This window comes from Ornithorhynchus anatinus, chromosome 19 (assembly GCF_004115215.2).
Source record: "Ornithorhynchus anatinus isolate Pmale09 chromosome 19, mOrnAna1.pri.v4, whole genome shotgun sequence".
Taxonomy (NCBI): domain Eukaryota; kingdom Metazoa; phylum Chordata; class Mammalia; order Monotremata; family Ornithorhynchidae; genus Ornithorhynchus; species Ornithorhynchus anatinus.
The window spans coordinates 4,430,331-4,443,473 of record NC_041746.1 but is presented as its reverse complement, the minus strand read 5'-3'; the positions used below and the strand labels follow the sequence as shown (position 1 = coordinate 4,443,473).

At 42.0% G+C, this 13,143-nt stretch overlaps 1 protein-coding gene across 4 annotated transcripts in view; it reads left to right on the top strand.

Annotated features, from left to right (window-relative positions):
• The window catches only part of SMYD3 (SET and MYND domain containing 3), a 339,919-nt gene that overhangs the window by 275,813 nt on the left and 50,963 nt on the right, over positions 1 to 13,143 (top strand). For all 4 annotated transcript variants that reach the window (XM_029047210.2, XM_039914769.1, XM_029047212.2 and 1 more), the window contains 2 exons: positions 6,017 to 6,104; positions 8,627 to 8,801. In XM_029047210.2, coding sequence (XP_028903043.1) covers positions 6,017 to 6,104; positions 8,627 to 8,801 — 263 coding nt within the window. The remainder of the gene's footprint in view (positions 1 to 6,016; positions 6,105 to 8,626; positions 8,802 to 13,143) is intronic.

Below are 13,143 nucleotides of genomic sequence, written 5' to 3'. Positions count from 1 at the left end.
GAAGAAAGATTTTACTTGGAAGTATCAGGGTTTGAACAAGACACTTGTCAAATTGCTCTTAATCTGCTCTACTGTCTTATGTTGACAGCCTCCTCGATGTAGTGTCTGAGATTTTGCTAGGATATCTAATACTCTTAAACTTAGTTTGAAGAAAACAATCTCTCCATATCCTACTGTTTTAGCATTTAATTACCAAGTATACTTGGAGAGGAAAACTAGTTTTATCCTTGAGGTGATAGAGTTTAAGGTGTTAACAAAGGCAATTGTGCTCTGTGGTTTATGGCTAGTGAATGGAATTGGTAGGTTGTCTCTCTTGTATTTGAGTTTTGCAGATTTATTTAGGCCTTTGTATTCATTTTTTTCAGGCTATAAAGACTACATAGACAAGTTTAAATGTAAAATCACTGTTCTTGTCAATCAGGATGTAATTCTGGTACATTTGTCTGGGTTTCTTTCTGTAATGATTACAACTCTGAAAGAAATGTAAGGAAGCACATCTAGTGCACTCAAGAAAATACATTTTGTGGACAGAAGATAGCCTCCCCCAGCCCCTGTAACTTCATGCTGCCTTAATTTTCTTCTCAACCATTTGGGCCCAGTAAAATGGCTGCTCTCTCCACCTGTCCTTTCAATTAAGTATGTTCTGCTCTGGGATGTATCATTTGGATATTTATTAATTTCAACATTTTATGTCGGCCAGAAGATAGAACCTTGTTAACCGGTGCAATGCTGTGTTTCACAAAATGCCTACATGTCATATAAAAGTAATTAACTTATTCTGTAGCAGAACAGATGTGTAACTGAATAAGGCTCAGGACCCAGGGGTACACTATTAAGTTTTTTTTTTAATCATTAAACTATAAACCAATAGAGACGCATGCAATTCTCCCATTGCTTTTCTTTTTTTCCCCTCTCATTTTCTGTTTTCTCCCTCGATGGTTGAAATGCTCTTAGAATCGTAATGAACAATGACCCTCAAATGTATCATTGCCATTCTTCCAAGACATCAAGAGTGCCTTTCTTTCAATATCCTTGGTCGAAAGGAAGGTTTGACTGTGATGACACACTGGGGATACATTGGATTTAAAAGGCTTTTTTGCAGTTTCCGGTATGGTTGTTATGAAGGCTTGCAGGGGGGCTGAGGACATCTCACATCTCTTTGAGGCTTCAGATGAGTAGATGTGGCAAGGGGCAGGTTCTTTAGGGAGCCTAGACTAGGAGTTATTGCTTTTCTGAGCACTGTGGAATTTCAGTCAATTGGCTTTGGTCCTAGTCCAGAGAGCTTCTGGGAAACTAAAGGACCATGTGCATGATTGTCTAGATCCACATGTCACAGAGAGCTGCCCTTACTGCAAAATGACTGTCCACATGAATAGGAACCTTCTGGGCATGGAGGAAGCTTGGCTACTCCCCTGGGCCCTGGGACAGTGACCCCAGCCACAGAGCAGTAGAGAGCATCTCCCCCACCCCTCTCCTGCCACCGTTGTTCAGTTCCTTGCTGGAATCCAGGCAAGGAAAATCATGAGGAGCTCAGAAAGAAGTGAAGTAGGAGGAGCAGGTTAAAAATAGAAACTTCCCATCTAATACTACAACTGGCTGCTACTCCTCCATGTTCAGGAGGGCCCGACAAGAGCATGTAAGCTCACTGTGAGCAGGGAATGTGTCTGCCAAGTCTGTAATATTGTACTCTCCCAAGCACTTAGTACAGTGCTCTGAAGGCAGTAAGTGCTCATAGAATGCCATTGATTGAGCAGGTAAGGAAACGAAGCAGCCTCTGCCGCCACTGGAAGCAGGACCTGGAAGTCTTACCTCAGGCTTTGAGCTTTTGATGATACTTAAGGTGGTTTGGGTTTTGCTATTCTTCAGTTAGCTCCTTCCCTGTTTGCTGCAGTGGGTGTGGGATGAGGGGTGGGGTGAGTGTGTGTGTGTGTGTGTGAGAGAGAGAGGGAGAGACTGAGACTTGAACTAGTGGCTGAGATTGAAAAGATAGAGTGGGTACACACAGGGGGCTACCCCCCATCCCCTCCCCTGCTCCCAACCACCCAGGGTGAGATTGGGCACTTGGGTGAATAGTATGTCATATTTACCATTGCTTTCTTTCCTTCTTTCTTCAAGTATTTTCCTTCATGCAAAAATGCTGCTGCTCTGACATAAAGGTGCTTTTATTAAAAGGCAAAAGATTCATTGAAGAGGTTTCTGCAGCAGGAAAGCTGAATTATATTAGGGTTGGAGAGACACACAAATCCTATGTCTACTTGAGAGTAATGCTGCCGTCCTCATTTATCTGGAGCTGAACTCTAGAGTAACTTGCTAAGCTCAGATGAAAAAAGTTCCATTTTTGTCCCTGTCCATTAATTCATCTGTAGGTGTCTCCCTCCCTTCTTGCTAAGGCGAGGCACAAGATTTTCTTGTTCCATTCTGGGTCAAGCCAATTCACATAGGAAAATATTTCTGGAAATCATTTTCTGCTCCAATTCATCTTGTTTCCAGTACCGCAAAGATTTTGCAAGTATTATTCATGTCCAGTTGTAGTGAGAGGAAAAAGTAAAAAGTCAAATTGATTTTAGTTTTCCTCTTTCTTTGTGATCAACAAAAATGTATGAAGCAGCCCTGGGAACAAAGTCCAGCCTTCCATCTGACTTCTGGTCCCTGCTTAGAGGCAGTGTTTCTGCCTGCATTTTTGTTCTGCTCTCCGTCCTGAGAAATAATATTGAAATTTAAATTGACGATGACTTATCTGTTAGCTTTCAACTCCAAGTTTCAGAGTTTTTAGGACAGATAACTGGATTAGAAGCTAAAGAATTTAAGGGAAAGCTGCTGGCCATATGATATTTGACCTGTGTAGCTCTGGACTCGGAATGGACAGATGAATGAAAAGGGGGATTTGGAGCTGGGATTTCTCAAATCCTCTATTACCTGAGTCACAGGAGTATCCAAGATGGGAAAGAAAATAGATGGTTTATAGAAAGAGAATTAAAATAGGCAGAGTCAGCCCAAAGGTTTGGAGCGTTGGTGGTGGTTCTGGAGGCGCCAGATGGGACAAGGACTGTTTCTGGCCTGATTATCTTGTATCTAGCCCAGCCCTTAGTTCAGTGTTTGGCCCAGAGTAAGTGTTTAATGAGCATTATTATCATTAATCAACCTGAAGGACAACCAGAGAGTGGGATTGAATCCCCATTTTACGATGAGGAAACTGAGCCACAGAGAAGTTAAGTAACTTGCCCAAGGTCACCCAGCAGGCAAGTGGCAGAGCCAGGATTAGAACCAAGGTGCTCTAACTCCCAGATCCTTGCTCTTTTAACTAAGCCACACTGCTTTTACAAATTGATTTTTAAAAGCAAATGTACTGCACTCTCTCCACATCTTTTCTCCCTTGAGGGAAAGGTATCACTGGCTTAGGCTGGGCAATGAAAAAATGGAAGAGTCTTTCTCTAGGCCACTGTGCAGGCCTCATTAAAGACTGGCATCATCAGCACATGGCCCTTAGGTGAGCCAGGGGCTCGTTCGAAGGCTGTTTTCCTTGGATTTGCAGCAGTGCCATCGTGGGAAACACTATTTCTCCAGTAAAGGAAATCTTTCCTTCATCCTGGCCTTGTGCAGGAAATAGCCAAGTAGAATTTCTGCTCTGATACCACCAGTTTAAAGGCATCCCCCCTTCGCTCTTTCCCTGTCCCCAGAAAAGTCCTTTCACTAGTGAATATTTAAAATTGCATTTTCAACTTCTAATTTTAGCCATTATTTTCCTTTCAGAGCAACTTTTAACCTCAGGTTGGCTAGTTGTGGCCTTCCAATGTTTTTGCCAAAGGAGGTGGAAACTGGTTTCCATGGTGATGTTGCCTGCTAATCATTAAGGATTTAAACAGTGCTCCGCTTAATCTGTTAATCCCAGAATATTTGCAGTGGGTCTAAGTACTTCTATGTCATGCAGTAAATTGATGTTTTTTGGGTTTTTTAAAGGTATTTAATAGTAATAATAATGATATTCATTAAGCACTTACTATATTCTAGGCACTGTACTAAGCACTGGGGTAGTTACAAGCTAATCAGGTTGGATACAGCCCTGTCCCACATGGGGCTCACAGTCTTAATCCCCATTTTACAAATGAAGGAATTGAGGCCCAGAGAAGTGAAGTGACTTGTCCAAGGTCTCCCACAGCAGACAAGTGGTAGAGATGAGATTTGAACTTAGGTCCTTTTGACTCCCAGTCCTGAGCTCTATCTACTAGGCCATGCTGCTCCTCAGGTTGGCTTTCCTACTCTTCTACATCTTGTACCTCAGCCTATTCCAGAAACATTCTTCAGGCCAGAGGCAGGACATGGGCGAGCGGTGCGAGCGGTCGGTGGTGAAGTGAAGATACAGTGTGGAACACTCTCACTGCACAGCAATTGCCACTATACTGACAGCTCAAGGACTACTGCAGCCTACCAGTGGTGCTTATCGGAAGCTCTTAGCAGGGCCCTGCTTTCCATTCCCAGCCAGTGTTCTGCAGGGGCAGGCCCTGCCTGAGTCATCTGGCCTGACTCAGCCTGACCCTCCCCTTTAAATTTAACAGCCCCATTGTCGGGTGATTATTGTTTCCTTGGGAAAAGTGGCTGTTCCTTTCTGAATTCTTGCATTCATAACTTATTTGAGAGAGGATCCCTTTTTGGATAAACATCCATTTGGCCATTTTTGAAAACATGAGCATGAAATTTGTTTTCATGACTTGGGGCCCATTTAATTTGTAAAATGGCTTCTTTTTGACCTTGGGGTTTGTTAAAAACCTGTTACTTGATAACCACTACACATGATGTTTGGAAAATAAAGTAGATTTTAAGTCAGGGCATAAGGAAATCTGATTATTTGTTTACAGTGTTTACTTTGGTTGCCTTATGGCTTTGATATCTAACAACCAGTTTTTTTGGTCTTCTTTTTTCTTGGATCTTTGGAAGAACTTTTAAATGTTGTTACTAAAATGTCTGTTAAGAAAATAGCAACTTGAAAGGGCTTAGGCTGAAGCCATCCATGTGACTAATAGAATAATTTCAGTAGTAACATCGCAGTCCCTACCTGATATCATTCACTGATGGTAAATTTAACAATTGAATTTACAAGTGAGCTTGTTAGAGGGAAGATTGATTTTTGCAAGCCAAGGGCCTGATTCACATCCTACCTAGACCGTGCTTTCTTTGGTGACTTATAGAGAAGTGAGTTGGATTTAGCTTTTGCAGGCTGAAAGCAAAATGCCCTGCTCTGTTTTTCAAGTTCTAATTCAGGATGTTATGAGATTTGAATATGACCAAAGATGGTCTGATTTAATAAGCTCTTGGGCAAAGGAGCAGTGATTTTCTTTGGAAATAGTGGGAAGAGAAACTGAAGCATTAAATGTGAAAGTACAAAAGGAGTCTCAATTCAGACAATCAGTGGTATTTTATTTAGTGCTTACTTTGTGCAAAGCACTGTACTGAGCATTTGGGAAAATACAGTACAGTTGGTAGACATGATCTCTGCTTTCAAAGAGTTTAACATCTATTGGGAAGGATTTACAATCTAGAAAATCTCCTGTGTTCCCTGAGTTAGAATAAAATGACAATCAATGTTACTTGTTGAGTACTTACTGAGGGTAGAGCACTGTACTAAGCACTTGGGAGAATACAGTACATTTTTCAGTGGGTTGTTGATGTTGTTAGAGAGAACTGGGTTTTAATTCTTAGTTCTTAGTCCTGCCTAATTTCTAAATCCAATGAAGGGCAACAGCCCATATGGGTCTTTCAGTTGCTGCAAAGAAAGAATCTTATTTTGGAAAGTGCTACTTGGGATACACAAGTAACATCAACCAAGTCTGGGCAGTTCAGTATTACCTGTTGTCTTCAGTTGCGAAAGGTATGGACATTGACTTTTCGGCCATGCTTCCATGACAGAAATCTCAGTAGCATAATTTTTGAGCACAGAGCTTAGACAAGCTATGATTTCTAGCTCTTCTACCTGAAAAATGTCTTTGTCTGATTTTATTTCCATTTAATGTGCCCTGGGCAGGATGTGGACATGTTGGCTGGTGAGGAGCCTTTTTGGAAAGAAGTTAAAGATGCTGTGGATACAGTTGAAGAGCTCCAGTCGCAAAAGAGTATCCTTTCACCTCCAAGTCCTGGAGGGCTTTTCCCCCATTAATAGTTCAGTGTCATTCCTACATCTGCAGAACTGACAAGTCCTCAGGGTTGTAATTAAAATGGCCATCTGTCTGGTTTTATACTGGGCAGTCTGGTTTTCAGCTGGTCTCTCCTTGGCTGGTACAGATAGGGCATTGAATTCCTTTTTGTCCAGTATTTTTTTTTTGGTATGAAATGCTTGCAATATGCCAGGCACTGTACTAAGCTCTGGGATAGCTATAAGCTCATCAGGTGGGACACAGTCCATCAGACTCAGTTTTAATCCCCATTTTACAGATGAGGCACTTAAGGATCAGGGATGTGAAGTGACTTGCCCAAGGTTACACAGCAGACAAGTGGTGGAGCTGAGATTAGAAGCCAGGTTCTTCTGACTCTCAGGCCCGTGCTCTATCCATTAGGCCATGCTTCTCACTAGGCCACTCTGCTTCTCGTATATATATGTTTTAAGCCCCCAAACCCTTTCCACTGCAGCATCCTCTGCTTATAAAATTCACCCGAGTTCTGAGGGGCCTGAGAAGGGAAACAGAAAGAATGGTGTGACCTTGGGCAAGTCACTTCACTTCTCTGTGCCTCAGTTATCTCATCTGTAAATTGGGGATTAAGACTGTGAGACTGTGTCCTTCTTGATTTGCTTGTATCCACCCCAATGCTTAGTATAGTGCCTAATACACAGTAAGTGCTTAACAAATGTTGTAAGTGTAAAAATAACTTTGAGCAAATGGGAGGGTTAATGATGCCCCTGGAGAAGTGTTTCAGGCTCAGACTTATTTGGGTGGACTTTTGAATGACATCTGCACATTGATGTGTTCGATATCATCTGTCATCAGGTATCAACAAAGTGTCATCGCTGACCAACCTAGTTTCAGTAGCTTCTGAAAATTCAGAAATTCAATAAATCAGTGGTTGTTTTGAGCATTTACTGTGTGCAGAGCACTGTATTAAGCACTTTGGGGGAGACCAATATGTTAGAGTTGGTAGATATGATTCCTGTCCTCAAGGGATTTATAGTCTAGTGGGAATTGCTCCAGAAGAATCCTGTAGATGCTGAAACAGTAACAACTATTGACACTTATTTAACTCCTGCTATTTTGTTTTTATTCCTTCAGTGGGTTCCTCCACAAAGAAAGTCCTAGATGTCTTTACTCCTAAACCAATTTTTCTAGGCATGAACAAAACTCATGATATGACCGTTTTTTCTAATATAGTTGATAGAAATAGCTCCATTTCACATAATGGTGCTTTGGGGCACCTATTTCTTCCAGCAAACAGAAGGAGGATGCAATAGAAATACAGCTCCTTTTTGCCATTTTTCTCCCACAAATAGTGGAAAAATAAATCCACTAAAACCCAGTGAGAAGAGAAAGTCTAGTGAACTCTTCCTATAGACTTTTGATGTGCTTTGCAGTAATGACACTCAAATATGTTTACTAGTGAAAAGAGGTGTCCAATAATTCACTGGCCATTTGCAGTATCTGATTTAAATTAATAGTTCAAAAAAAATTCTTACCCCTTCATGAATAAATTTTGGGGTCATATATTGCCTCTGGTTTGTAAACTCCCTGTGGGCTTTTTTTTTTTATGGTATTTAAGTGCTTACTAGATGCCAGGCACTGTATTAAAGCACTAAAATAGATACAAACTAATAGGTTGTTCATAGTCCATGTCCCACATGGTGCTGACAGTATTAATCCCCATTTTTATAGATGAGGTAAGTGAGGCACAGAGAAGTTAAGCGACTTACCAAAGATCATACAGCAGAAAAGTGGTGGAGCTGGGATTAGAATGCAGGTCCTTCTGACTCCCAAGCCCATGCTTTAGACACTTGGCCAGACTGCTTCTCACTGTGCCTATCTACTGTATTGAACTTTCCCAAGTACTTAGTTCAGTGCTCTGCCCACAGTGAGTGCTCTAATAAATACTATTGATTTGCTAAATGTTGACTGATTGACAGTGGTCAGCAAGAACCAGATTAAAATGTAATTGGGACTTTCTCCTTCAGGAAAGTACAGTTCCCCAAATCTCATCGTCCACTGTCCCAAGCTTTAATGCTTTTAACAATCAAAGCAAAGGTTATTATTTTAAAGTAAGTTTGGTAGCTAAGAACTTCAGTGTTAGCTTCATGAAAATTTCATGAAAACACTGAAGAGGTCAGAAGCGTGTTAACCGAGGTGTCTCGTGATTGAGATCAGAAGTAAATATCCTTTTACGAAGCTCTCTTCTCTTTAGCAGTTACTTTCATTGTCTAGAGATGCTCAGCCTTTGGAAGAAAACAGTGGCTGATTGTAAATAGACTCTGCTGTGGCAAAGGAACTATTTACATGTTTTCGTTTCTAAAGTACAGGTTTCAGGGAGTGAATCCAGGCGTAGACTACAGACTGCTTCCTTTTTTTCTAGTACCCCTCCAGACTTTTAAGTAACATTTCAAATGCGTATTTTTTCTTGGTGAGGATGATAGATCCTTAACTAAGGTTAATAACAGAGTGGGAGCAGGTTTTGGCTACGTGCCAGGCTCTTATAAACAACCATAAAGATCGGATTCCAGACAGAAACATCTATCAGCTCAAAATGCTTGACTGCGCAATGGATGCCTGTATTAATCTCAGCCTGTGGGAGGATGCCCTGTTATATGGCCGTCGGACTTTGGACCCGTACAGGTAAGATCTATGGTTGGAGTTGTTTATCTGGCACTCCATTTGGGGCAGCCTGCTGAGAAGCAGAACAACTTTTTAACTTGAGACCTATTAACAAAGGGCTGTCACTGTGGGGCTCTTCACAATAGCTGGGTGGAGATCTTCACCAATGGTTCCCTGGTGTGTTTCCGTAACTAAAATGTGAAATGAAACCCGGCAGAGCTGAGATGGACCAAATCACAGTCCCTGAGAAGTATGAAGAAAATCTAACAGTTGTGCATATTCATCAGCATTTTAGAAAAAAATAATCAGCCCTTTCCTACTTTTCCACTGCAAGGCTCTTTATTTTGCTGATGTCCTAGCCCCTCAACTTTCCAGGGCCATGCCAAACCGATTTGCAAAATGAAATTTGTCCCATTTAGGGGAAGGCGATGTTTTCACGGCCCCAGCTTTCTGGGCTCTTGTTGGTGCGCTGGAAGGTTTTAGCATTCACGGTTGTATTCTGCTCCAACATAAGTGTTTGAGAACTCATTTCGGAGAAGGGAAATTGTAGGAAATATCCACTACAGTCCAACAGGCTCTGAAATGATGAATACAGGGAGGGTGCACAAGTAATTGGAGCACCTGGATCGACAGTCTTCCAGTTCAAGCTCTTCCTAATCACAGTGTAATTCCTTGCAACTGTGTGAGCTGAAAATAAGGTTATGTGCACCTTAGTTTCAGCACTGTATCAATTTCTTCTCCCCGCCCCATCACAACACACAGTTTGAGTATTGCAGTATGATGTGACAGATCTGTAGAACGGAAAACGCCTTGGTAGAAAAACTCAGGAGAGGAACTGGTGTATTGCAGCTGTGAATCTGAGCAAATGCAGATTTAATTTTCCTAAGCTTCAGGAACCAGTCCCTGCTCGAGGCATTCTTCTGTAGTACTGCACGGGACAGAAACAAACCAAGTCAGAAACCGCTATAGTCAGCCAAAAGATTGGTGTAAATCGCAGTCGGCATGGCAGCTGGAGCTGGTGAAATCTAGGGTTTTGCAGAACCTAGAAGGGCAAATGGAAAAGCTACGAAAAGGGGGCATTTGGCTAGATGTTCAAAGAAGAGAATCAAGGAATGAAGTCCTTGTGTTGTGGCAGAGAGAAGATGGGGAGGACATGTGACTAACATATGGCTTTGAAGGTTGCAAGAACATTTTCTTTATGGTCACCAGTGAGGAGAAAGGTGAACTTTGTGCCCACCCCTTCCCTACCTCATTCACCCCTGCCAAATAATTAGGTAGAAAGGAAGAAAAAAGTAGGGAAAATTCATGTTTTTCCACTTCTCTCTTAACCAGAAGTGTCAAATGTGTGAATGCTGCCATGGGTAGTAGACTATTAACAGGCATTTTTGAAAGCCAGATCCATTGGAATAATCCAGACATGTGTCTTTGTAGTTGAAGGAATTGGAAAATGCTGTTGCAGAGTCACTGTTGTTTGAGGGAACTTTTGGAGGGCAAGGGAGGCTTCTAAAGATTGGCTTAGGGCCAGTGCTCCTAGTTTTGAAGTGGAGGAAAGGTTTAGAGATTACCCTAATGGTGCCTAAAGGTGGGGTCCATAAGGTTTCCAGCCCTCCGAGATCAATCCCTGCCCCGTATGGGGCTCACAGTCTTAGAGGTAGAGTGTGTACTTTATCGCCATTTTACAGATGAGGAAACTTAGGCCCAGATAAGTTAGGGGCTTGCCCATGGTCCCCCTGGAGACCAGTCACAGAGCTGGGATTAGAGCCTGTCAGTCACATGATCTTTTCAGTAGATCAGTATGATTCCTTAGGGATAGATGAAGAGCATGAATGTTAGAATCAATTAATCGTATTTATTGAGCGCTGTGCTAAGTGCTTCTGAGAGTACAGAATAAGAGTTGGTAGACACATTCCCTGCCCACACCAAGCTTACAAACTGGGGGGTGGGGACAGACATCAATATGAATAAATTAAGGATATGTTTATAAGTGCTGTGGGGCCGAGGGAGCATTGAATAAAGGGAACAAATCAGGGTGAAACAGAAGGGAATGGGAGAAGAGGAAATGAGGGCTTAGGGAAGGCTTCTTGGAAGAGAGGTACCTTGAAGAGTCTTTGAAGGTGGGGAGAATGTGTCTGTCAGTTATGAAGAGGGAGGGCCTTCCAGGCCAGGGGCAGGACATGGGCAAGAGGTTGGCAGTGAGATAGATGAGATCAAGGTACAGTGAGTAGTTTGGCATTAGAGGAATGAAGCATAGGGGCTGGGTTGTAGTAGGAAAGCAGCAAGGTGAGGAGGTGGGAGGGAAGGTGATTGAGTGCTTTAAAGGTGACAGTAATGAGTTAGAAACCACCAGTTTGAGCAGATACCATTTTGAGCTTAGAAATTATTCCACTCCTATTGATGTGCTTTGGGGTCTTTTTTGTTGGCCTTTGTGGCCCAGTTCCTTTTCTCAGTATAACTATCACAGCCCAAGGTGCCTCTTAACAATAATAATAATAATAATATTAGCAATAATAATAATGGCATTTGTCAAGTGCTTGCTATATTTCTAGCACTGTTTTAAACACTGGAGTAGATATAAGATAATCAGGTGGTTCACAATCCCTGTCCCACATGGGGCTCACACAGTCTAACTAGGAGGGAGTATAGGTATTGAATCCCCATTTTACAGATGAGGAAAATGAAGTACAGACTAATTGGGTGAGTTGCTCAGGCAAGTGGCAGAGCCAAGATTAGAACCCAGGTCATATGGGGTCAAGTGTTCCATTTGCATTTCTAAACATTCACTGAGCATGATGAAAGCAGAAACTTTATTCCAAGGCCCAGGTAATTCTGCAGCAAGAGGGTCTCCTCTGCACTTACATTGAAATGTCAGTTTTCACCTCCAGGAGGCTGCTAATCAAGGTAAGGCTCCCTTCCTTGTTTTCCCCAAAATGCTGACATCTCCATGCCATTGTGTGGTAAATTGAAGCAACTTCATTTCATTCTTGAGCTCAGTGAAGAGGCATTTTGTCTAGTAACAGTCATAGTATTAGACTTTAAGCTCGTCTTCTAGACTGCAGGCTCATTATGGGCAGGAGATGTCTACCAACTCTTATATTGTACTCTCCCAAGTGCATTATTCTGTGTTCTGCCCAAAGAAAGCACTCAATAAATAAAATTGATTGATAGTGGTATTTGTTAAGTGATTACTATATGCCAAGCACTGTACTAAGCGCTGGGGTAGATGCAATATAATCAGATCAGACACAAGTCCCTGTCCCACATGGGGCCCACAGCCTAAGGGGGAAAGGAGAACAAGTATTTAACCCCCTTTTATAGTTGAGGAAATTGAAGTTCAGAGAAGTTGTGACTTGTCCAAGGCCATACAGCAGGCAAGTGGCAGGACTGGGATTAGAACGCAGGTCCTCTGATTTCCAGGCCCTGGCTTTTCCCACTAGGCCAAACTTCTTGTCATCTCTTAGGTGATTTAAAAAAAACAACAAAAAAACTACCAAAATGTTCCCAGTGAATTTATTGTTACTTGGGGATGGTGTCTATCAAATTTGTAAAAATGAGCATTTGCTAGTTGTCCCGTTTGACTCATTTCCTTAATACCTTTCAAACCTATGTTCCATCTGGCTGGTTAAACAGTCATACTTCAGAATAGTCCGTCTTCTAAGAAATCCAATTTGCATTGATCTACCTCAGCCAAGTGGGAATTGAACCTCTTCCTGGAAGAGATTTAGCAAATATATATTACCTTTTATATAAATGTGAGACATTGGGATGAGAGAGTGGGCTGAAGAAAATAAGAAGCTCTCTCCTTTTTTTTTCTTTTTTCTTGACTTGATTCCCAAAAAGATGAAGGAAGTTGTTCCAGGAGTCATTAAGAAAACACTTCAAAACATTAGGTTAGGTTTAGGATGCAGCCTCCATTAGACTGCAAGCTCTTTGGGGGTAGGCATTGTGTCTACTATCTGTATTGTGCTCGCTCAAGTACTTTAGAACAGTTCTTCTCTGCACACAGTAAACCCTCAGTAGGTGCCAATGATTGATTGACTACCTAAAATGCATCCGAGGGATGTGACACTGTCCTATGCTAATGATAGAAGAGATCCCCATGGAAATACTGTAAGCTTTGTCTCATTCCCTCTGACACAGCCACCCTCAGCCGGGCAACCCAACTGGAATGAGATTGTCTAGGACAGTCTGTTCTGCAGTAACTTGATTGAGGTCACCAGTTCAGTTGAGTCCACCAATTTGGCACTCTCCAGAGCGCTTTGGTGACAGCTTTTTTGAGCGAGGAACCCTAGTGAAGAAGGCCTCTGAATTTCAATTAATATTTTGGAGACCATGCAAAAATTATCTTTATCTTCTTAGGGATTTG